The sequence below is a fragment of the Meleagris gallopavo genome, chromosome 4 (assembly GCF_905368555.1).
Source record: "Meleagris gallopavo chromosome 4, MGAL_WU_HG_1.1, whole genome shotgun sequence".
Taxonomy (NCBI): Eukaryota; Metazoa; Chordata; class Aves; order Galliformes; family Phasianidae; genus Meleagris; species Meleagris gallopavo.
The window spans coordinates 36,679,646-36,706,267 of NC_139407.1; the positions used below are offsets into that span (position 1 = coordinate 36,679,646).

The window sequence follows — 26,622 nt, forward strand, 5'->3', positions numbered from 1 at the left end:
CCTGAGGGCAGAAAGGCCCTATAGAGGGACCTGGACAGACTGATCACTGGCATGAGGCCAGTGGGATGAAGCTCAACAAGACCAAATGTCAGGTCTGGCACTTTGGTTGCAACAACTCAATATAACACTACAGGCTTGGGGTAGAGTGGCTGGAAGGCTCTGTGGGACTAACGGATTTGGGGGTTTTGGCTGAACATGAGTTGGCAAAGAGCCCAGGTGGCTGAGAAGGCCAATGGCATCCTGGCTTGTATCAGAAATAGTGCATTCAGCAGAAGCAGGGAGGTGATCATCCCTCTGTACTCAGCACTGGTGAGGCCACACCCTGAGTGCTGTGTTTAGTTTTGGGTCCCTCACTACAAGACATTGAGGCCCTGGTGCGTCCAGAGAAGGACAACTAAGCTGGCGTTAGTTGGAGACTAAGTCTTATGGGGAACAGCTGAGAGAGCTGGGAATGTTGAGTCTGGAGAAGAGGAGGCTCAGGGAAGACCTCATGGCTCTCTACAACTCCTGAAGGGAGTTGTGGTGAAATAGAGATCGGCCTCTTCTCCCACGTAACAATTGATAGGATGAGAGGGAATGGCCTCAGGTTGTGCCAGGGAAGGTTCAGGATGGATATTAGGAAGAATTTCTTCTCAGAATGAGTGGTGAGGTATTGGAACAGGCTGCCCAGGGAACTGGTGGAGTCACCACCCTGGAGGTGCTCAAGGAAAGGGTAGAAGTGGCACTGAGGGACATGGTTTAGTGTAGTGATGAGCAGACGGTTGGACTGGAAAATCTTAATAGTGCCTTCCAACCTCAGCAATGCTATGACTGCATGAGCAGGGCGTGCCGTCGGGGAGGAGCTCACCTTGGCGGTCGCGTGGGGCGAGGCGCCCTTCTCCAGCAACAACAGCGCCACCTTCTGGTTGTCGTAATGGGCCGCCACGTGCAGGGGCGTGAGGCCGTTCTGTAAGGGCGGTTAGGGGCGTTAGTGAGGGAGGGTACCAGCGGGACCCCGAGCGCAGGGCGGCGGTTAATGTTAGTGACGAGAAGTCACGGGCAGTGGCTGTTTAATGCGGAGAAGAGCAGCTGAGGGGGAGCCTGGGGGGCCCTCTTAATGCAGCCACCAGCGTGGTTTCCATCTCCCCCAACCCTGTGAGAACCAGTTCCCACAGCACAGAGCAAAAAACGGTCTTACTCCTGTGTTTTTTAATTATGATTTCTACGGTTTGGACATTCCTATGAAATCGGTATTTCTGGAGCCACAGAAATGTCTTTGTCCTCTAGCTACCCATTGCAAAACTCTCCTGTAGGGAACCTAAACACAGTGCTCAGCACCACAGCCTCCAATGCTACCAGACACAACTGACAGCCTTGGAAGGGCGTGATCTTAATAAAGCTAACACCACCATATGAAAATGACTGCAGGCTTCCTTTGTATGCACATTTCGCCAAGTAAGAACCCAAAATGCAGCTAAATTTTGTTTCTTTCTGCTTATACCTTGCCGGCTGAATCAGGAGAGGCACGACGCTGCAGGAGGAGCTTTGCCACTTCCAGGCTCCCATATTTGGCTGCCACATGCAAAGGTGTGAATCCCTTCTGAAAAATTTCAGGAGGCAAAGGCAAATGTTTGTGTTAGAAAGCATGCTGACACCTCCCTTTCGAGAGCTATGTTATTAAACAAGTTGGTAATTCCTTGACCTATACTCAAGCTGTCAGAATCTATAGCCTAATGGTGAAATAGCATCATCTCTTAAAAGCATTTTGAGAACCATGAAATACAAAATAAGTTTTCCCCTTTCATTATTCTTTCCCATGTATGTGGTGGCAGAGTAGCATATAGCTTATCTTATACAGATTCTACTAGCAACGTAACACTATGTGAGCAAGGAAGGCACTTGTTCAAATTTCTATTCCAAACCACCTCCATTATTATTTTTTTTTAGCTTTATGATAACAGTTGTAGAAATATTTCTTGTGTCAATTGGTTCCAGTAACAATGAAACACCAATTAAATTCAATGAGAAAAGCTCCAAACTTTGTGTTCATTCTTTAGAGAGCTTGTTGAAGAATTTCAACTTGGTCTTTTTTTTTTTTTTTTTTTTTTTTTGTAACAACAGTCTCTGCTGGAGCCTCTGAACTTCAGCTAAAAATGTCACCACCTGACTCAATAGCAGTGCTTTTGGTAAAACATCATGGTGACATGACAAAAATCTTGCATTTTTGAAAGAGTACTTTTCTATTTGTTTTAGTAACGCATATCAGTGATGCACAGACAAAGTCTATGAAAAACTAATGTGCAGTTCACCTACTCTTTCAATTTTAAAAATGGAGCTGATAAGGAAAACAGTAGGTGGCAGACTACCCTGTTGTTCTGACAGTAATTCCAGGTAGCTGCAAATACCTATTTGCATGACACACCAGCGATGTGTAATGCTCATCATCATCATCAACTTGTTCCAGAAATCCCACCTCAACAGGAGTTTATGTTAGGAAATCTCAAACATTTCCAGCTCATGAACCAAAGGTCTGTAGAAAGATAATCTGGAGATAATCTTCCCCTATTCATACTTATAGAATGTTTCTGCAGTACTAAAAGCAAATGTCACAAAGCATGGAAAAGTGAGAAAGTATTTAGTGTATTTTTAGCCATTTTTATGTGATTTAACAGACGGATAAAAGGACAACAGCAAGCATGCCCAGTAATCCATAGATCATAATTTCAGAATTGCTGGTTTAGTCCTCTAAACCCCAGAAAACATCAAATTCTTCAAAAATACATTTTAAGCTCCTACTGTAAAATCAGAGGTACTACTTAATCACATGTGATACATTAGAAAGAAATACCTTGGCACATAATTCTAGTCACAGTATCTATTTTCTTATATGTTTACAACTCTGTTAGAAATGTATTGGTAGTAGCCATTTTTTGCTAACAAAACAATAATATTCCACAGACTATTTCTTTTATAAATTTAGAAAAATGGCCCATTGGGTCATGTGATATCTTGCTTATAGAACTGCTGAAAATAAATTCAGAATTAGATGAGACTGGACAGATACTGAATTGTATAAACAAACATTTAGGAACAATCCTTTCATTTAGTATAGACAAAATTATTTTACTGTTTAAATAAACAAGGTATTGAAAAATAAACAGACTTGTTCATTAGAAAAAATACTAATAATAATTTGCTTCCTTCCCTCAAATCTGCACTTTCTAGTTTGAAAATTTTGGCAACAAAAGTCCTGTTCGTAACACAATGGCAAAGAGTTATATAGAAGGACTTCATTTACATTTTAAGCTTGTTATAGCCATGTGTTTATCATGATCTGGATTTGGCTTCGGTAGGATCCAAAGTCTCCATTTCAGATGACAGTAAAAACTGTCAAAACTCAATCAATGCCTGATACATTATTTCAGTTTACTGGATTGCTGCTGATTAAATAGGAAAAAAACAAGACGCAAAGTAGCTCAGTTTCTCAGCGTGAAAGTACATCCCTCATGAAACAAGCATGCTCAAGCATACACTGCTTATACTGCTAGAGTACAATCACAAAGCATTCTGACTTACTTTGGTGGACATGGAGTGTGAGGCACCTGCCTCCAGGAGAACTGATGCAACATCAACTTGTCCCTCTCTGGCAGAGATGTGCAGTGGAGTGTATCCATTAGTTGTTGCAGCATCAGGGTGAGCCATGTGCTGTAGCAGAAGCTGGACAATCTCTGTTTTACCCAAGCGAGAGGCAATGTGCAGTGGAGTCTGTTCTTCCTACAACTCAAATCAAGTAGACGATTAGAGCAGGTAGACCTATTCTGAATCCAATATCATATTTTATACTAATAAACATTTCTATGCATTTGTCTTGGAAAAATACTAAGAAGCGACAGCACAAAAAAGCAGCAGAAGAGAGCAGGTTAATTTTTCGGATGAGGTTCAGCTTATAACAGAAAGTAACGCAAAGAAAAACATTATTTTTCTTGTCTCAGCATGATGACGCGTAGCTCCCCCCTCACTTGCTCTCTTTTGTGTTCTTACTTTGTTATACACCGGCTACTTTGCTCTGAAAATGATTTATGTTTTCATCATCTAGTACTAACTGCTATCAGAATGCTTGATGTTTGGATTTAGGATATTGCTGTGTACCTTCTCAGATGGAACAGCTGCTGCTGGTCTGAATCAGGCATATTGTACTGAGTCTGCCTGGGACTGGAGCTAATTTTCTTCTAGCAGCTCATATGGTGCTGTGTTTTAGATTTGTGACCAAAATGGGGTTGCTAACACACCAGTGGTTTAGGTATTGCTGAGCAGTCCTTGCAGTGTCAAGGCCTTCTTAGCTGGAAGGTGACACAGCCAGGACAGCTGCTCTGAATGGACCAAGAAGATAATCCATTCCCTGTAATGTCATACCTAGCAATAAAACTAGAGGGTGAGCTTTTCCAAAAGAGCTGTTGCTTGGAGACAGACTGATCACCAATCTGCTTGTGGGAGGTAGTGAGTGATTGCCTTTGCGTCACTTGCAGGGGGGGAGAGCTTGTTTTGTTCTGTGTTTATACTGTTCTGCTGTTATTTTTTTTCCCTTTTCCTGCACTTATTAAACTGCTTTTATCTCACCCCAAGAGTTTCAATCACTTTTTACCTTTTGATTGTCTACCCTGATCCTGCAAGGAAAGAACAAGCAACAGCATGAAGACTGAGCCAGAATGACTAGCCAGGCAGGGTCAACCCACTGCACACATTCTATTTGAAGCATCCACACAGAAATATGTTGCTGCTTTCGGAACTGTTTAAGATTTGTTTAGTGTTGAATTCACAGATTATATAAAAATGAAATTAATTCTCTTTGGTTCCCTGCTTCAGCTGTATTTTTTAGTGAGAAAAAGCAAAAAAAAAAAAAAAAAAAAAGCTGTGAGCAGAACACCTACCCTGGCTCGAGCATCAACTAGGGCCCCATTTCTCAGGAGACAACGAACTACTTCCACCTGCCCGGCACGTGCTGCCATGTGCAGTGCAGTTTCTCCACGCTGCAGAAAAGTAAAAAAAATTTCAATGTCTTAAACCTCCATGAAGAAATAGAGCTCTGCATTTCTGCCAGCTGAGACAAGGAGCTAAGAAACATTGCATGTGTACATGTGCCAAACCTGGGTAATTTATGGTTCGCAAATTCAGTGATTCTGGAGAAAAATTATTTATACAGTATTCTACCTTTTACACTTGCCTGGTCACATATGTTCCTCAGCTTTCTATATACAGGTGCATCAGATTGTGCTGATGTACATTGAACATTTCCTTTGTACAATTGTACAATGAACTTGTCTCTTTCAAGGCGTTGTAAGGCACACAAGCCTCAAAATGGAAGGGGATTTTTCTCCAGATGGTCTCTTTCTGCACACTGTGTGGAGCTGGCAGCTTTAAAATGCCTTGCAGCAGCTGCGCACAACTGAGCCAGCATATGAAATGTGTAAAATCTGTGCTCAGCAGCACAGATCTGTCTGTAGGCTATGAAATGAATCTTGCTTCAAGCCTTCTCCAGCAAACAGAATTTGAAGGAGCATATGAAATTCTGGAAGGCTAACTGGAGTGATGTTGAAATTCAGATCATGATAACGAAGTACAGGTGACACATCTGAAACATTTACTTTTTGCATAGGTTTGCAAAGAAACACTGAAAGTGACTACTCCTTGATGATGGTATTTCTAGCTGAATTTTGCACAGTTCAACGTTTTCTGAGCTCAACATCATAAAGTGGACTAAAATAGTCCCTGTGCAGCTCACTGGTATCTGATACATTAGGCGCTGGGACAGGTCTGCATATATCTGTTAAGTATGACAACACAGCAGGACTGATCATTTCTGTTAAGAGTTTTTTTTCTTCTTCCTATAGAGCTGGACTATATGTTATTACTGTGACTGTCAAGTTAAACTGTAAGTGCCAAACTGAACACTCTTGTCAAGATCTTTTGTGTCAGAGATCAGGTCTTCTCAACCTTCTGCATAGACATAGCAAAAAGAAATAACCTGAGTTTGCCTCCTATTACGAACTCAAAGCAAACCCTCTGGACATGTAGTTGATTTACCAGTGATCAATGTAAAATTAATGTTGGATCACCATCTGTGATTAGTAAGTAGGCAGCAAACAAAATCTCACAGTCTCTGTTGCAAACTATAATGCAGAATCTAGGTAAACGTTATTACCTGAAGAATGAACTGTTTAAAATGAGAATAATTTTTACATTTCTCACAATCTAATGATCAAGTTCCTATAAACACCCTTTTATACCTGAGTTAACAACACAATTCAGCTTTTGGAAACAGTTAGTAATCCAGCAGGGGATTTCTGCTTACCAAGTAAAAGCCAAGATACCTATGTAGCACAAAGTGTGAAGTGTTAAACTTTGCACAAATAAGTCCAGCAGCACCACCACAGCATTTGAAATTGTTTCCACAACAATTTCTTGTTGGCTTCCATCTCATCAATAAAGGTTTTATGTATGGATTGCTTTTACAAGAAATAGAAAGCAGTAGAACATTTTATCAAGAAGAATCTGTCCTAATGATTCAAACAGCTTGGAGTACGTAACGCTGTCACTAGGCTCCATATAAGATTCTTCTGACAGGAAAAACTAATAAACCAGCGTACCTAAATTAATAACTTTTTCTTGTTATTTTCTTCTTGGGAACACTTATTTATAACATTTCTGGTAAAGAGCTGCTTTTAACGAGCAGATAGTCAGAAGTTAAATATTTGTTTATAATGACAAATTCAAACAGTAATATATCTATGAAATACAACTTAGGAAATCATCATGTTCTTTTTATGGTTATTATTCTTGGTGACTAAGCCATTGGTATACAAACACATCCATTATTCTATGACAAGTCAGGTTCTGCGTTTAGTTACCTCCCAAAGGTCACATTCTCCAAGTTTAAATATGTTCTTTTGCAAGGCACTAGTCCCTGGAATTTCCTGTATAAAAGGAACATCTTGAATTTAATATTTTAACTTTTTGTTTAATTAGGTTTAAGCATTTAATACCCTTTTATTAATACAAATGAGACAATTTCATTATGGCCAGCAAGGCTATGCAAGTAGAAATTAGAGTCTCTTGGAGATAAATTTCATCATTCTGAATTGACTTGGTTTATAATCAGCTTGCTTTGACTATTTTTAAGGGAATTTTACCTATTCAGGTATTGCAGGAGAGTACACAAAACCAAAAGTGGCTTACAATGCCTATAGAGCATTGTGAAGAGGGGAAAATAGTAGCTATTTTCCCCTCTTCACTGTTTGGGAAAGGTGCTAGCATAATTTGTCCTAACACAGAATAAAGTAATGAAGTATCATTAAAATGTGACCTTTGTTTGCACCGCGTGGACCCTTCTGTAGTGAGCATCACACAGATGATTCTAGTCAAAGCCATACTCACAATGTTAGTGACATCGGGAGAGGCTCCGTTCTGCAGCAGAAGGAGGACTATGTTCAAGTGGCCCATAAATGCAGCCACATGTATTGGTGTGAGGCCCGACTGCGAAACAAAGCAAGAGCAGTTTTACTCCTCTGCACGAGCGTAGGGGAGGGGCTTCTTTGTTTAAATAAACATAAGCGAAGGTGAGGCATGACAGGAAAGAGAAAAAAAGAAGCAAAAAAGGAGAAAGAGAAGGAATGTTTCTTCAGGGTATGAAACATTTTTCTACCTCCGTTATAGCCTGGATTGAAGCCCCATATTTCACCAGGAGTTCCATGACTTTGATGCGATTTTTCTTGCAGGCAATGTGCAGTGGAGTAAAACCATTCTGTGCAAAAGACAGTCATGTTAGTTAAAAACATGCAGCTAGACTTTCTACATAGCTCCATGCTGGCACACTGGGAGCAGAAGTGTTAGAGTACTAGAAGCAATTGTTCTTTAAGCACAAGAGGTTATGAATTACAGAAATTTCCCAGGAGCCTCAAGGAGAACAAAGCAGTGCTGCTGCTTTCTTCTCTAGCAATGGAGAGAAACTGAACTTAGACCTCTCAAAACCAAATACAGATGTGCCCGTTCTGAGTCACAAAGATATGCCCACGTGCAAGTATGTATGTGGTTCCAAAGACTGAACATATATATGTGTAAGGATAACTTTGAAATCAGTTAGGGTCTTTTGAGATGTATAAAACACATACTATACCTTTCTAAGAACAGAACACAGTATTTCTACCAGATTCCATCTTTTTTTTTTCCTTTATCTAGTAAGCTTATAAACTAAGTATCTATGTATATTAATTTAGTATTTACAAATCAACCTGCAGTATACTGTATTCATTTTTAAGTGTGTGTGCATTCCGGAGGATTATCTTATATTAGTACCACTATTTCATCTCTGGTTTCACAATACCAATTCTTTAATCTTGCTAAATTTGTGGCCCCGCTTCCTTTATTCCTGTAAGCAAGGTATCAGCCCTTGGTATCTGGGTTAAAATTAAATGGGAAGGAGCAGGAACAGGAGAGAATGAGGAGTAGAGAAGGGAACATCTTAAACTAGAGTTGCAGCCTAGCACTTTAAACTGTAAGACAGTAGTTTTAGTGTTTTGCTCACCCTCAGTAGATATTCATTTCTTTCAAAATGTTTATTCAGTAAAACTGGGGCTTTTTCAACAAAGCATGTCTTCACATTGTGTACATAATACATGCTTTGACTTCAAGCCGTTTTTATGCATTGCTAACACAGGGTAAGTGTGTGCCTAAAGTTAAGCAAACACATTATTCATTGCACGTGAACATTTTAGTGAAAAGCACAGATAACATTTTTTTTTTTTAAACAATGTCAACTACTTGCTCTATTTTGTAATAAAAAGGATCAGTACTGATAAACACTGAACTAGTAGTAAACAACTTAGCTTGTAGAAAAAGACACATGACAGTCAGCTTCTGTTAAGAGAAAAGTTAATTACTAGTTGTTTTGAAGGAACTTTGAGGCGTACAAAAATTGAAAAAGCTGAGAACTCATGAGGTGCTTGTATCCCCACAACATTTTGCAAATATTAATGATTGTTTTTAATATAGTCAAAAATGAGTAATTTATAAAACTTATTCCAACATAGTACTCTCTGCTAAATATTACAAATAACCTTCCCCAGTTTCTTAAGAAGTAATCAAAACCATTGTATATTCTATCTCCTGCATTACATCTTTCAATATATTTCATTAGAACTTTTACTGCTTCAGAAGTTTCCATTTTTTCCACTTAATTTTACTGCCTGAGTTTATTTAACTTTGCTATTTAAGTGAGAAACAGTTTGAATGAGAGTCAGGAAAAGGCTGAAAAAATATTACTAACAAAAATGATGATCATTCTGAATGTATTAAATACTATAAACAAGCCAGTGGTGACAAGTCCATACTGTGGGGGGAAGTGAGAGAGAGAAAAAAAAAAAAAACAAAACACTCTGGAGGTAGGAGAGCAGAGAGGCAGGAGCCTGAGGGTGTACTCCTTTCCTTCCAGGATAGATATTTCTCAGGAAGGGAGGAACAGAAGATATATTCTTGTCATGGAAGGGAAGAAGAAAGATGCGGAGGCAAGCATACAGTGTGTCTGTGTGGGCAGCTCAGGAAAGTACAGCTAAAGATAATCAGGAGACTGGCAAGAAAAACTAGAAATCACGATGAAAAACAGCATTGAAGACGACTGGCAAAATGAAAAATGATAATGGGGAATACCAAAGAAGAAAAACATAAGAAGAAAAAAGAAGGATTATGAGATTTGCAAGTATAGAGGGGCCATGAATGATATGCAAAGAGGCAGGGAAGTGTAAATTCCTTGGGGTTGCAGGAGTTATCACAGAAAGAAAAGTACATATTGAAGGCAAGAAGCTGAGGAAGATATCAGAGAGGACTGCAGCAAAAAGACTGTGGAAGCACTGAATAAAGCAGGCAATGGCAGAGTTCTTTATCGCATAGGTGTCAAGTGCTCACAGTCTCATTCTTTCCCTCATTGTATGCAATGTATTGGTATTTCAGGTTCTTCCAGTGAACAGTTCATGGGGACATTTCCCATTAGAGAAAATCTTGTTCAAGTTTGGATAGTTTAGACTCTTGAAAGTTATTTTTTTAATTTCTGAAGACAAATGCGATGTTTTTCCTCCAAGAGATAATGGTTTGCGCAGCGAATAAAAGGAATCGTACCTGTTTTCATGTAAGCATCAGAACTGTTTTTTAAAAAGGAAGAAACATGGCACCTAATACAAGGGACATCATAATTTCTTATAATTTGATAAGTATAGACATTCTACAAACATAGAAATTCTAGCTTTTTTATATATTTTCCCCATTTTCCTTAATGACTCAATTGAAAGCTTTTAAAAGTGTTCTATCATGTGGCATAATATGAAGAAATAAATTATTAATTCAACAAAATACATATGTGTAAGTTACCATCACTTACAAATGGTTTTTGGTACTCCATAGAGCTACCAGACCTAAAACTATAGCCACTTGGCACAGGCCTAATGATGCAAGATATAATACTGGCAATCAGTAGGTTGTGACAATCACTGTTGTGACTGCAGCTATTCAGGGTTGCTGGAGTCTGTTGACAGCTTTCACTTTGCTTTCCTAATAAGAGCTACTCATGTCCCCTTGGTAGGTTTGTTACATGACACAAGTGTGACAGATTTACCAGGGCACGAGCATTGGGATTTGCTCTCTTGTCCAGGAGGAGCTTGGTGACACGATAGTGGCCGCAGTGTGCAGCTACATGGAGGGCAGTCAGGTAGTCCAGCGTGACATCATCCACAGGAGCTTTGTGCTGCAGGAGATGTTTGACACATTCCACGTGGTCCCCCTGGGCCGCCATATGAAGTGGGGAAAGCCCATTCTGTGGCAAAAGAAAACAGAACGGTAACTTCTAGCATCTCTCACTCAGATAGTGGCATATAATCAAAGAAAACTGCCGTGACTTTGCAGAGTACCCTCACCACAGAAAAGGAGCTGCATCTGAGCTACAGTCTGGAAGGCTGTAGCCACCCTTCCCTTTCCAGCAAATACAGGGATATTTAAAGAAACAGTTCTGCTCTGCTCAATCCTCTGTTGAGATGCTGCCACTGCAACCCTGATATTTTCTCCTGGCTGACAAAATCTGCCTTTGAACACTAACACCTGGGAATCCTTCCTGAAGCACACACAACAGATGGGTAGGGTCTGTTCTATGGCAGCCTTTTACCATTTAGTAATGTGAGGGCATTAACATATAAGATTTACCTAACCACATTCTCTCACCAAAGGGATTGGTGAAGCTCTAAGGAACTTTTTTTAACATCTCAGTGTGGATACCTCCTGTATAAAGAGATGATCTGTACTACCTGGTGCTGTAAAGGGATATACAGCTTGAGCATATCCTTACTTGATGTATTTGATGTGCACAAAACCCAGTGATAAAATCTCCCCAGAAGATTACCAAGAGAAAATCTTTGGTCTCTATTATGGATAACAGTGGCTCAGAGTACAGTAACTATCCTTGTTTAGAGCCATGTTTGAAAAAGTTTGAGGGCCCAGTAAAGGATGCATGGTCTGAAAATGGTATTTCAGTTGCTTGTTAATCTTGATCTCCCAAGTATTGCATGTCATTGCAATACTCCATTGCACTGTTTTGCAATTAATGATAACAGTGACATTTGTCAGGCACTCTGGAGTACTGCTCACTGGGGTTTGTTATTAAGCTACAAGTGCCTTTTTCTAAATAATCTGATCAAAGAGACAGCATATGCATTCATCTGAGATGCTTTACTTTCAGATATCAGTAAAAACACAAAAAATAACTTTCCAAGCATGAAATAGTCCATGAAATAGTCCAGGTCAAGAATCAGAAAATATCTACCACAAATCATCTCTCAGGAGTGACTGACACAGCTTTTACATCTTTGTGTTCTATGGCTGTAAAAAGCCACAAAAGTAAAGTGATTTCAATTGAACTCTGTATTGCGTTTAGTCTGAATTTAGTAACAAAGTGTATACTGTTTCACATATTTGGTAAGAAAGTTTTATTTTTGGATCATTCTCCCCATGACTACCTTTCCTTTAACAGAACAAAAATGTTCTTCTTCCTCATCCTTTCAGTAATATTAAATATTCTTTGTAAAGTTACATAGAGCCATTAACACATTCTTCCAATAAGGCACACACCTTGGTCCTTGCAAGGAGTGGGGCACCTCGTTCCAGAAGCAGCTCCACAACTTGGTCATGTCCACTTCTTGCAGCACAGTGGAGTGGTGTGAGTCCATCCTTAAAGCAAAACAACAGGTAGTGAATGAGCACATCTTCCCTGTGTTCATCCTGGCACTCTGAGCAGCCTGTTTTGACTTCTAACTAAAGCTGGCTCCACAACACAAAGTTTCCTACCTATTTTTAAATTGTTTCACTGAAGGACACACTAACATTACAGTTTCAGAGAAGTCCATTCTGTTTGGAAATCTATTCTCAGAGAAGTTAGTGTCAGCATGCATTGCTTCCTCCTCTCCTTCTCCTCTGCACGGCTTTGAGATTGTATTGCCTCACAGTGTAATGTATGCTAGGCCAAGGTTGCTTCATTAATCAACATTTGTCCTTTGGATTGCTTTTGACGCAGGGATGAAATAAGACACATCCATGCTGGAAAATTTACTCTAGAGTTCATTTTACTTTTTTCCAAACAGGCAGCAGGAGAAAGATGATTTTAAAACAGAAAGGAAAAAGAGAAGGAGCAACCAAGAGAATGAAATCTTTCATGTCTGAAATAGAGAACAAAGAGCTAACAATTCTTTCCTAAAATAACTTTGAGAACTCCAAAATATTTTTTCCGCTGCAGAACACTATCCTGTATCAATAGACTTCTTATAACTTGTTTAGTAATGATCACAACAGTGATAACAAAAGATACATCAATGAGACAGGAGAATGCATTCTAGATCATTCCACTACAATTATACTCTTATTCAGAAAAAGACTGGAAATACATAGCAAGAAAAGTGTTTGGGAATGAATATCAGTGCTGAATGACAGAAAAAAAGGAAATTCACAACCCAAGTTTTCATCGCATTAGAATCTGATACTGTTTAAGCGTACCCTCATAAAAGTCATCAATACTTGTTCAACAGATACAATGTTACATTTGCAATTGTTAAACGCTAATAGTTTTAATCACAAAAAAGCCTTTCTCTTTGAGACAAGCTGATTGTCTTAGATGAAGTAGATGCTATAACTCCAGGGCTCTTTCTGAAGAATCTAGTAACAACACAATTATGAGTATGTTTGTCTGGGATAGATTCATGACTTACAATTCAAAAAGATAAACTGAAAATGCAGTAACACAACCTTTCTTACACCTTAGTGACCCTCCTTCACATGCAGTTTGTCATTCTGGAATTTGTGGGAACACTACATCATTTTTACTACTACTGCTAATGTACTTAAATTAAAAGTAGCTTCATATTGCAACATCATTTTGGTTATCCAAACACAGCCCTTTCACGCTCCGCAAATGGTACTTCCAAGAAGCAGATCCTCTCTCGTCCTCAATTTTAGAAGCACGGAGCACCTTTTGGAGTTAGCATTGCACAAAGCTCCACATCAGTGAGGAACTGAGATCTGGAAGAATTTTTCTCCCTTATTTATCTACTGTGTGCAGAGATTTTTCAGAAGCGTGGCAGGGTTAGGTGTGCCTTGGCACTTGCTATCTCAGAGGCAGTTGCTGCAGCACTAAATTCCATAAAAGCTTTGCAATGAAATTCAATGGATGGAAGATCAAACTCACAAACAGAATTAAAGGGTGTTCAGCACGAAGTCAATCTGGTCGACGTAATGGAATTTTGTATAGCTCATTCTCATTAGCATTACTAAGGCAAGAATGTTTAAAATGTATTCTAGATAGGGAATTTATTTGGTATATATTTCCCATTTCTGGCCTTTCATACTGTACATTTTAATCAAGGTGGAATGTTCACATTCCTTATCTGCATAGTGACTTCGATGTTATTCTATTTAATTGAATAGTGAAAGAAAGGTAGAAAGAATTGTGATGCCTTAGAGAAAAAAAAAAATCCGCAGAGGGGAAAAAAAGAACAATATAAGACAAGAAACACGTGGACTCCACAAGAAAGTCTAGTTAAAAGTAAAGTAAGAACTAAATTGTTAAATTAAAAATAAATTAAAAAAAAAAGAAAGAAAAACACCTTTTTCTCCTTTGTTCCGTGCTATAATTGCCTGAAAAATAGACTAAAATATCTACTTTATTAGATTTTGTCTTAAATTTTATAAACGTGTATATTTACTATCTGTGCACTTCTCTGTAGGCAAATTAATCAATAAGCTCTGCAGTTTTACCAGGTAACTCCTTTCCCTCTTTCTACACTAGGTAAAACAGTATACATATTTTAAAACTTAGTATACATTTAATACCTCAGATTCTGTTTGTGCTTATGTTTTATTCAGAGATGAGGAAAACTGAAAAGAGAGAGTTGTTGTAGTAGAATTAGTGCCTAATACAATGAGGACATATTGACAATAACCACCAGTAAGAGAGGTACTACTGTACCAAATGAATCTGCTTTTGCATCATTATCTATTAGCAATGATCCTTGCAGCTCTCGCTGTTGCAGGAGTTTGCCTACACCCCTTTTTAATTATTCCATCGCGAGTTGGTACATCTCATAGTGTGAAGAACACATGCTGACTGAAATAACTAACATGCATTTTGACTGGACATACAACATAGGGTTGAAGAGATGCAAACCTGAAGCACAGAAAGAAATAAGAAATTCTATATATCTTTGTCTTTAGAAGGTCAGTATTTAACCTCTCATCTCAAATAACAGAAGTGTTTTTTTTTTTTTATTTTCCAAGAGACTTCCTGTACCTCGCATTCAATTGTCCTGGTATGTGGTACTCTCCTAGCACACGCTGCAATGTATCCAGCAGGTGGGTCACTGCTTGAAACAACACTACAATCCACACTGTATTCGTGGAGGTAATGAAATTTCATTACTTTCACTTTCCTTTTAAATGGTTGCCACAAAATAGAAATTAAACTTCTGCCTTTTTTTCCTGAAGATCAATACTGGTCATTCTTTAACCCACAAAATCATTTTTTAATTCCACGCATGACTCCAAACTGCAGAACTTGGGCAGATAAATTATTAAGTCATTTCACGGAAATTAAAATGCTTTCTTTCACTTTACCAGAAATACTGAAATAATAAGAATATGCTTCCAAGAGAGTCTTGGGAAAATAGGAAATTATGTGAGCAGTATCTCAGCAGAAGGAGAGTTTTGCTCATTTGAATGAAGACTGTTAATTGTACTTAAAATTCAAAGGCCAAATTATCGCAGAATTCTTGCAAACTGCAGTTGAATATTGTCATTTGTATGAGGGTAAAATGAAACCTTACTATTCTGTATGTTTGACAAGCAAAATGGTCCAAATTTGTTTAACGCATAAAGAACTTTTCAATTGCTCATTTTAGCATTACTATTAAATTTTTAAGTCTTTAAAAAAGAACAAGGCAAGCATACCTCTTGGTCTTGTTCTAAGCTCTCAAAGTCTTGATATAATTGAACATGCTCTAAAATACGCCTCCAAGTATGCCCCTCAAAGTAAGGGTTTGAAAAATACAGCAAAAATTATACTACATGTTTGCCTGAGTAATAAAATATTAACTTAAATAACTATCAGTAATAGTCACCACCTATGCAGCTTGCCTAGATGATCAGTACAACATCATCCCACACTTTGTAAATATTATTTTAATCCACTAAATTTTTTATAGCAGTATCTGCATTGTAATTAGATATTTATAATTCAACATTCCTTTAGGAGTGGCAAACACTGCCAATGAATTATTAGTGATCTGCCCATTTGCTAAGACCAGGAGAAAATGTCGCAGCAGCTTTACTGCAGGAATAAACACTGTAACCAGAGCATTGGCCCAAGACAGTGTTAGGATCTGAGCACAACACGGCTTAGTGACAGGAAGCCCACAACCATTTGCAAATGCAGACAGGCACATCTGTTCTGACATCTTATGAAAAAAAAAAAAAAAACACAATAGGTTCCAGGAATGAGCATTAAGGGACGCCCATAGCTCATTCAGCACAATAGATACATAAATAAATAATCCCAGAGCAAGAAAAATGGAATTTCACTGTTGACAACATTTAACATAAATAACTCAATTTGTGTGATAACTACAGCAGCTGAGGTAGGCGGTTTCTTCCCACCTTCCGAGGGTGTTTGCGTAGTCACACAAAAAAGGAAATACCAGTTAGGTGAAAAGGGCCTGTGAAGAACACTGCATTTTAAAAGTAAAAAGGGAAACAGAAAACTCAAAAAAGCCTCGCAGTCTTTCTCTTTTTTTCCTATGCTATATATAAAAGAGACAGATTGCAAGAACTACATTCGTCAAAGGCTAAACCCCTCCAACAGTGACATGTCAATCCAACGAAGATATCTAATTACCTTTATTGTTACTACCAACGGAAAAAAGTAATAGAAATGTCTACTACTGGCATGCTGAAACTCCTCTGTGTAAATGGTAAAATATTTCTCCCTGCAATAACCCTTTGTACATTTCAGTTTTCAGGAAAACTGTAAATGTTTTCCTTCCCTCAAAGTCGGAATTGACAAATGACATATTACACGTGATCAGATGACATTAATTTAATTGAAATTGATTTCCACTATCTTTTAAAGAGCAAGTTTCTGCACCTGATGCCAAGCCAAAGTCTGCTTCTAAAACCCAGATCCACTCATCCAGCATAGCAAGATGGTGCAGGTCAGAAGTTTAGCGAAATCTTAATGTATTTTAAAAACATTTCCCTGAAGTCCTTATTCAGACAAAATTTTAGAGATTATACATTTGAGTGAAATTTTAAATATGAAATGCTTTAGCATATGACATTTTTACTTGTGAATCACTTAGCAAACAAAACTCCAGATGAAGCTTTGGTGCAAATTACAAATAACAGAAATGCAAATATAACTGACAGTATTAATAAAAGTTTCCTATCAATACCGTTGGAAATTGAGTTTATATTTTTGTTTTTCATATAATATAAAAGAGAAATGAAATCCCAGATTTTAAGAATTTATTTAGTGGTTAGTTGAGAAGAATGGTTAAAAAAAAATCTGTAAAACATACGAAAAAAAAAACTTAGGTAAAACATTGTTTTAAAACGTATAAAGGAAACAAATTGATTTCCTTGCAATTCTATATCTTAAGTGAGAAAAAATTGAAAATGTGAAATGTATCAAAACAGAAATAGTTAATTCCTTCAGTAAGTAGAGCTCTTCTCTGACATGCAACATTAACTATGGAACAGTAGGACACATTCATTATTTACTCACTTTGAAGAGCGTACATTTTAATTTGAGTGGAGTTTTCTTTAGAAAAAACACCAACTCCTAATAGTTCATTTCAACATTTTCAAGCAGTAGAAGATTTCATAGATTAACTGTATAAAGCTTAAGGACTTGGACTCAGTTAAGATTTGTTAAAATAACCTTTCACATCTTAAGTTATGCATCATCAAATGTCATGTAAAATGGTTAAAAATAAAATGTATGAAAGTAATGACTACTTCTTAAACCAAAGAGCTTATTTTGATACAGTTTGAAGATGGCAAATAAAAGCCCATGCTATCTGGCTATGAAATAAACGAGTACATTTAATTCCACTGTTTTTCAGTGAATCTGACCTACTGGAAAAATGCAAGGGTTCTTTAAGAGAAATGAAAAGGCAAATATGGAAAGGCAGGCATGTTAGTACTGAGGAGGACAAGGCAGAAGTCTCTCCTTTAAAGCACAATACACACATATGCACACATGCAACACACAACCTACCTCGTCAATACCCTACATACTCACGGCCATAGCAAAGCACAAGGCATGCGGACAAAGCAAAGAGAAAAGAAAAAGACACCGAGACTCCATAAACAGCTGGCATGGAGACAAGAGCACGGCATGGGGAGACACTGACTGCAGAACCAAAGCCTGGAATCTCCCCCACTGGAAAGTACACACAGCCAACCACCACCACGTTCTTTGAGCAGAGGGAAGGCAGAAGATGGAAGCAAGAAGAAGCTGCTGAGCCTGTGCAAGCTGGAATATATCTGCTTTAGGACACCTTTATCATTTCCCACTGATATCTTTCTGCTGACAGTTTTTGAGTGATATAGCAGCTGACAAAGAGCAGGAAGCCAAGACAACACAAAGACTCTAAATTTAGAGCCTTCCACCCACACTGGGCAAAGTCTTGTTCTTTCAGTTTAATTCACAACTGCATATTAGCCTTTCCGGGTGTGTGGAGAAGGGAATATAACTTAACTCCATAAAATCCATGAAGTCCTTTACAATCACCTGGGCTAACTTGTCCAAAACAAATATCTAAATACTGAACAAGAAATAGGTGAATTCAATACTATCATCCCATAGGCCAAATGTACTGTTTCGGTATGACTACTGTGCTTATGCATATGTGGAATATCCTTGCTGCAGCGCCTTATCACAGTTTCATGCCTCTTTTTACCATAAGATAATGGAGAATTTGATCAGGGATGATTTACTGCACACCTTCATGAGAGCTTTCATCTTCCATCATGATCAGTTTCAAAACAAACAAACAAAAAAGATACGATCAAGAAAGAAATCAGAAATCATATTCACATGCAGACTTGCGTAACAATTGTGTTTTGCCTTCCTAGCTTATTCAGCAAAAAATGGTTAACAAAATGAATAAAAAAGTAACAGCTGCAGCTAAATAAAGCACAAGCACAGCTGAATACAATATTCCCTACTTTTCTACTTTATACAGCTCTAAACTATTGTGTTCTGAAACACCATCTATTACTTGTAGATAAAACCTTGCAGATCAGTGCTAAAAAATCAGCAGCTTTCCTGGACAAGTCCTGTGATACTCAGTTTGCATTAACAACTACGTTTTCTTAGATGGCTCCAAAATCCAATTTTAAATAATTAATTAATCCTGCACATATAAATTGGTGGGTTTTTCTTTTGCCCTGAATGAATAAAGAACGAAGTATTGCTGTGGCTTAATCCAGAGAAGAGGAGATGCGCTGCTGCAGGAGTGTTAAATTACTTGTTCCTAGTGTTGACTCTTCAATATTAACAGTTTTCCTTATCATGGTGACTGGAACAAACAAGCAGGAGTCAGGGGACCAAAAGGCTTAGCTGAGTTTAGATCCCACTGCTGTGTAGCTCTTTTCTCAGGAAGGTCAGACTTTCATTGGCATTTATAATACAGGCAGAGTATACAGGAGACTGAAGAAAATAGTCTTTTTTGCCTCCTAGTGACATCAACGCCTGCTTTTCTTTAATCTGACACCATAGAAAACAATGTATATAAAATAAATAATCTGAAAACTAAAGGTAGGATTCTGAATACAAAAATATTTCTTTTTAAATTATTTTTGGAGTCACCATCTACATTTAGTCCAAGTTTCAAAAGAGTGTATTTCTGAAGAAGCAGTGTTTAATGTTTTTGGAACTCTGTTCAGCTGAATATTTTTTGGTATTGAGTTGGGTTGTTTTTTTTGTTTTTGTTTGTTTTGAGTCATTTGTAACAGCTCCATCTAATGTCTCAGTTTAAGGACAGAACATATAACACAATTACTGAAGCAGAATGCCTAGCTATGAATCTTGATGTTCCCAGTCTTTGGCTTAAAAAGAAACAAACAAAAATCCAAGCAAGTAAAAAAAAAAATCGCAATCCATTCCCAAAAAGGGATAACATCATATTCAGGGAATAGAAGCACTCACCCTGGTTTTGGCATCGATCTGCCCTCCACGATCCAACAAGAGCTTCACCATGTTTGTGTTTCCCCTTTTGGAAGCGACATGCAGTGGGGTGATTCCATTCTACACCATGAAAAGAACAAACAATGAGCATGACAGATTTGAAGGTGTTTGATGATGGTGAATTTGTGTTTGGATCACAAAAATGATACAATCACATTAATAGAGTATAAACAAAAACGTACTTGAGCATCAGACCTAGGCACGCACCATATAAGCTAAAGTTAGTAGTTCCTTTCTAGGTAAGAGTTTTGTTCATTGTTTGATTGTTTCATAAACAAAGCAGCACATCTGCCAAAGCAGCAAACATCACAGTCCCAGAGTCAGACAAACAAACAAACATACACCAGGTTCCCAATGAGTCAATATTCACAAAACACTGATGCATTTAAATCTTTGCAACACACAGATTACACAAATGCATGAATCCTGCACAAAGTAATCTTATAAGTGTAATGTAAGTAATGTAAAGGAGTAGGTCCTGCTTAGGCTGAAAGTCCTTGCAAATGCTTTTGGTGGGGAAAGAAATAATAGCAGCTCTTCCAGATAGGCAAGAAGAGGAAGTCAGTATGAGAGGCACAACCCTAAAACAATGCAAATTGCATCTGGCAATGCATAATTATCAGAAATCTATGATCCAGTAGCTTTAGTGACATATAGATGATCAGAGGTTGTTATAGCACCAGATGACATACTTCAAACTAAGCAATATACATCACTGTACAGCATGTAGACTATATTATGCAGCTCTGCAGTAGCTTACCTAAAATAGTAGTCTGGGATAAATTAGTACTTATGTTGTGGTATGGAAGTGCACCTTACTTTACTATTTCAAAATATGTTTAAATGAGAAAATATCTAAGTAAATTACTATAGCAAATATTGAAGCGTTAACAGAAAAAAATATATTTCTAAAGGTATCTAACTGACAAGAAAGCTAAAATGAGTTGACACATCCTGAGCATATCAGCACTCTGGAATAATTCAAAGGAGCCTGCTTCCATCAGCTGGGAATACTGGTTGCTATAAATTCCTAAGGACTCTGCTGCATTGCATGGAGGCAACTTTAAAAAATTAATGTTTAAAATATATATATATAGATATAGATATTTATCTTTAAACACTACAGAATTTCAGTATTGTTTTGCTCCTCACTTATTCTTGACTAGGAATTACACAAAGATAAGCTCCCACTTTCATAGGCCATTACAGCCCAAAGAGACAAAAGCTCCTCCATACCCTTGCTGTGAAATCAACTGCAGCTCCTCGGTTTAGCAGAAGCGTTGCCACATTGACGTTTCCATAATGTGCAGCTATGTGCAAAGGTGTAAAGCCACTCTACAAAAGGAAACAGTCTTTATTTATAGAAATCAATTTATACAATACAACCAACTTCACTAGAACTTGATTTTAAAAGTTGCTGGCAAATAATTGTGTTTTTATTGAGTTCACCTATGATATAGCAAAGTCTTTCAGGCAGAGCATGTAGTTTTCACATGGGAGATTATCAAAAGTGCTTTCTTCTTTTATTTTTCCAGGCCAATAACAGGTCAGCAGCTTTCATCACAGAAAACATTAATATATCATTCATCCTTAAAGAAAATAAAGGGAATTTCCTTATTACAATTCAGAAACAACATGGGACTTTTAGCCTGCATCTGTTCAGCAATTTTGCATAAAAGTCAACACAAGTTCTTGGACTCCTGTTGTACTCATCAAAGAATTACAAATTTTGACAACACATTTCCCTCTTTTTCAAAAAGAAAGCAGAACATATTCAATACCAGGAGTTTAGTCTACATGAGAAACTTTGCTAAGCAGACTGCATATTATAAGAACCATACTTATTTACTTTTTATACATTTTGGATCTCAAAGGATCTGAAGAAACTTTCCAATCTATACATCAGAAAAAACATGATTTACTTATTGCCTCTTGAGCACTAGAAGGTGAAACATGCTTCATTTACAAGATACAGAATTATTTGACAAGAGAATAAAAAAGAAAGTAGGACACCCAGCAAGCTTTCAGTCTCATAAGTAATTCAAGTAGAAAGGATCTCCTTTTTTAAGGTTTCCCTGAAGAGCTTTACACTGATTTGATCAGATCTTACAGTCTTACTGGCAGTTATGGGAAAGAGAAATACTTTTCACTTCTGGACTGTGCTGTTTATTCAAATACCTTTCTTTCTTTCAGTGTACCAATTATTATTTTAAACTGCTCATGGAATAAAGAAATGTCTAAATAAGTGGATAAAAATGTGGAATGAAGGCAGATATTGCACCCTGAAATCAATTTTATTCTTGATAGAGCAATCAGCCTACTATTTTAAACGTATTTCCATTAACTGTTTTGCTATCTCACAGGTGATCCTGGTCTAAGTAAAATCAGTCATTAAATTCATAGAACTGTTGCTGTGGTAAATTACCAGGAAAATGTCTACTGAGGATATAGGCACACAAATACAATACTGTATTAAGTTATAGAGTGAATTTATGTTGTATTATACAACTTCTCGGCACATGTATTTGCTCTGTGACAAATGCAAGGTACTTAGAGGTAATGTCATGGCCAGTGAAAAAGTTGTAAATTGCTTTACATTTACTGTAAAATAAGAACATGTCCATAGGCAGATGGCAGCGAGAAGCCATCACGATTTCAATTCCCATTGCAGGCCGCCTCATAGCAATTTGCTCATGTATGCACACACCAAATGCAGAGCATATCCACGTGTGCATGCATTCAAAATTCATTCCCTCATCTAACAAAGAAATGATTATTTAAAAGGCAGGATTCAAATAATGACAGCATTCTTGAAAATAGTACTTTTTCCTAAATGTGACAATAATGACTAGGGGAGAAATCACAGTTCTAGTCAGTCTGACATAACGTTTTTAGTAGACATGCTCAGAGAGTCATTATATTCCATCAGTATAAAAAAAATTTACTAAGTGTTATCCCTTAAGGACTTCTGAAAACTTTATTGAAAAGATCACAATAGGAACATTGGTAAAAGTAAACAGATGCTCTGAACAAGTTTTTTATTTGGAGGATTCAATTATTTTTTCTACTCAAAATGTATTTTACGATGCTTCTGGCTCAGCCAGATACCTTAATTTAGTTATGCCAAGTGCATTTCCATAATTAAATTAATTGAGCTAGAAAAACATCTCCAGTATTCTAGTTCCATTACGCTCTTCAGGTTTCTTCGAACTGAGTGCAAGTTCTGAGAAGTGTACTTAATATGGTAACAGTCACAAATGAAAAGAAATTCTAAGACAAAGAACGAATAATAACAGGTTTGCTGAGTGACAAAGTGTTATAGATTAAAAAAGAGTCACAACTTCACTTTTAGTGATAAATAATAAAGAAATGCTGTCACAGAGCAGAGAAAATAATTATAAATAATAGAAAGAATAATTAAAAATTTTTGATCTCGGTACCTCAGTCGTCCTATTCACCATCATCTGATGCAGCATGGTTTGGGAAAAAGAGGAAAGATATTAAAGATTGGCTGCAAAACCAAGAACTAAGTTGCTTTTTGAAATGAGTTATGCTGTTACAATGGGAAAAGCCATTCAAGCATGCATTAACATTAAATATAACATATTTTCCCACAGGCAATAAACTAGTATCCTATTTGATAGGGAAGCAGTGATTTTGCTTCCATTCCTATTTCTTTGGTTTATAAATAATAAGAGAAAGTTGGTTATCACTGAAATGAGAGATATAAACAAAAAGCAAAAAAAAGCGTAGCTTGTAATTACTGTGTGGCTAAACAAGGCAGAAGTAGAAACATTACTGGTGATACTGGTCTAGAGACTCATCTTTCCCCGCAGAAGAGATTACCTTCAACCCTTAAGATGAAGGAAGCAAAAGCTGGCTGCCCATTGGCACTCAGCCACATGAGTGCTCTGTTTCCTGTAGGACAGCATTATGTTACCTTGGACTGCACATCGGCATTGTGGTCGTTCTGCAGTAGGAGCGCTGCTGATTTGGTGTCGTCTTTTCTGGCAGCAATGTGCAAAGCTGGTAATCTCACTTTCCCCTTGGTGTCATTTTCCAGCAGGATAGCCACTGCTTGATTGTGTCCCTGTTGCAGAGCAACAGCTAAGGGAGTGAAACCATCCTGCAAGAGAAGAAAACACAATGTACTCAGTAAGATGAAGGACACAGAGCTTCAGCAAACTGCACGGCACTGTTCACGCACAGAAATATGTTAAGTACATCACCAGCTCCTTTCTGCCTCTGTACCATAATGCACACCAGTGAAATGGCATCAGAGGCACAACATTTTAATCCAGATGTGACTTCAAACACATCAGAAGAATGCTTTTTTAGTTCAAAGTTTTGTTTGTTTGTTTAAGTACAGGCAAAGGATCATTCTACAGTATCTGTCCTAATTACTTGTCACAAAATGGACTACAATGTATATTCTAGCAATATTTTTGTAAAAGAAAAGAAAACATATCTCCAGATGCATTTGCTTCTGTTTCATTCTAGTTTATATACGGCCCTATAACTCAGAAAAGTCAGCTAATATTTAGTAATTTAATCAAATTCTAAGTGGAAAAACATTATATTATTTCTGGAAATCAGAAAAATCTGTTTTCCACTTTGTATTTTTAGATTTGTTTTAAAATTATTTTTAAAATTTCATGCTCTGCCACACGCCTTGAACTCCCAATGCTTTAAAATGTATCACAGGCTCAAAACTTGTGTCTCAACTGAAGTACTTCCTGCTCAAGTACCTCATCTATAAAACTAAATCTAAAACAATAAATCTAAAAGCTTAAGTCTTGCATGTTGTCTAAGCACACATGTGATGTTCGCATGCTAGACTGAAAGGCAGCTAAACCACGAGGAACAGTGGTTCTTCACAAACCGAGTCTGTGACAAGAAGGCTGGTAGATAATAGTGCTATGAAAAGGGAAGGGAATAAAACAAAGTTTTCCATGTGTAGATCAGAAGGAACAGCTAAAGAGTTTATTATGGCCAAACTGCTTAAGCAAACTAAGACACATTGTAAAAGGCATAGGAAAGAGATAGAACAGACTGGGAATACGAAAATAGGAAGATGTAAAATAATAAAGGATAAGTTGGGAAGGAATGAGTGCTAACATGCTGAAAGAGGCATCTGAAGAATTGCCAAAGCAATTTTCTCCCCTTGTAAACTAATAATACTCCCTTTTGCGCTGAACTGTGTTTAAGTGTGCTGTAACAGCTATACTCATACAATTTCTTTCTGTAATAGAGATTAAATTCTGTACGGTGAAATAAAATGTAGTGAACAGCTGATGAAACAGCTGAACTGCAGAGATAATTCTGAGATTGGGGTTACATTAAGTGCCAAAATGGCTTAATGCATTTGCCTTTTGCCTCTGGAAACATGAGAACAAATCCTGGATTAGAGGCCCTGTGAAACTGAGATCATCCTAACTCTGATTTTGTACCTATACATATAAAGTGAAGGAAACATGAAATAGAGGGAATAAAGTACATCCAAAGGCAGTGCCTGTTTCAGAGCTTCAAAGACAAGATCAACCATGTGATTTGTTCCACTTTATCTTCCATCTTTCTCTGAGCAGCTACTGCCATTGTTGCATTGTCCCTCCTTTTACTTGTAGGAAGCATGGCTAACAGGAGCCCTGAGAAAGTATTTCATTTCTCCACCTCCTCACGTGAGAACAGCCTGTCTTTGAGGTCAAACAGAATGTTCTTCCAAAGTCTTTTGATGCTGTCTCACCATATCAATGTATCACTTCTTTGTTCCATTCATAAGACTTAAATTCAGGGCACATGTGAAAGCAGACAGCAGCTCAGTTTTCTACTGAATACAGGTTTCGGTAATATTCGCATCACTAAAGACACCACCTGAGCAAGGTTTGAAACCAAAACTTATCTAGGTAAGTGATAAGGGGATAGACAGACTTTACTTTTCAGGCCACAGAAGTAAGATCTGACTTTTCTGATGACAGAAGACAGACTTGGACTCAAGTTCAGAGTGGGGCCAGTTGGCTTTTCTCCTTCCCTGCCTTTTTTTTTTTTTTTTTTTTAAACAAAATCAGAGAACTCTACAAATTCCAGTGATGCCTTGATGTCTGTGTTCAAGCAGAGGCCACATGAATTATAACCACATCATCTTCATAGTTCCTGTAATCTAATGATTACTGCTCCTGATCACAGTCAATAAAAGTTATTCAGTGAAAGACTGAGAGCAAGTGACTGCACACTGTAGCCAGGCTGGGCCCTGGGAGAGCCAAAGATCCCCTGCGACTCGGTCACAAAGGGTATGTTTCTGCCAAGTTGCCTGGTGATCACATAGGACTTCATATTTCAGAAAGCTGCAATGTAATGTGATCTCAGTATATGCAGGCCTCAAGAGGATTATTTTAGGAGCTGTCATCAAATGGTACAGTATCCATTGAAAGAAGGGATAGTAAAGCAGCTGTTAACACTAGCAGATCGGTTTAATGAAAAGGAAAGCAAGCATAAATGCACCGTCATCTTGAATGTATCCATTCGTGAAGGTAATCTGGCATGGGTAAGTAACTAATAAGTACATACTAGGGAAAAGTAATAGACATGAGTAGAAGCTCTCTGAGAGAGGAGGAACTTTTTTGTTATTACTACTTCACATTGCATTTCCATTTATATAGACTAAACACAATGCCAATAAGCTTTGTAGCACAGTTTGGTCACTTGTTCTCCTAGGTGAGAACAAACTAAAATTTGGCTGAAGCAGAGTAACAAGAAGTCGGAGGAACACATTCTTCATTATCTAGAAGTTTCCTCCATTGTCCCAAAAGCCTTCCACTTGTGAA

General features: G+C 37.7%; 1 protein-coding gene across 1 annotated transcript in view; it reads right to left on the minus strand.

Moving 5' to 3' along the window:
• ANK2 (ankyrin 2) overlaps positions 1-26,622 on the minus strand; it is a 230,440-nt gene that overhangs the window by 88,359 nt on the left and 115,459 nt on the right. The window contains exons 6-17 of the mRNA XM_085222883.1: positions 23,742-23,927; positions 23,242-23,265; positions 21,038-21,136; positions 19,763-19,861; positions 12,139-12,237; positions 10,637-10,834; positions 7,679-7,777; positions 7,411-7,509; positions 4,908-5,006; positions 3,556-3,753; positions 1,481-1,579; positions 848-946 (exon numbers count right to left, since the gene is read on the minus strand). Of these exons, the coding sequence (XP_085079009.1) occupies positions 848-946; positions 1,481-1,579; positions 3,556-3,753; positions 4,908-5,006; positions 7,411-7,509; positions 7,679-7,777; positions 10,637-10,834; positions 12,139-12,237; positions 19,763-19,861; positions 21,038-21,136; positions 23,242-23,265; positions 23,742-23,927 (1,398 nt within the window). The remainder of the gene's footprint in view (positions 1-847; positions 947-1,480; positions 1,580-3,555; positions 3,754-4,907; positions 5,007-7,410; positions 7,510-7,678; positions 7,778-10,636; positions 10,835-12,138; positions 12,238-19,762; positions 19,862-21,037; positions 21,137-23,241; positions 23,266-23,741; positions 23,928-26,622) is intronic.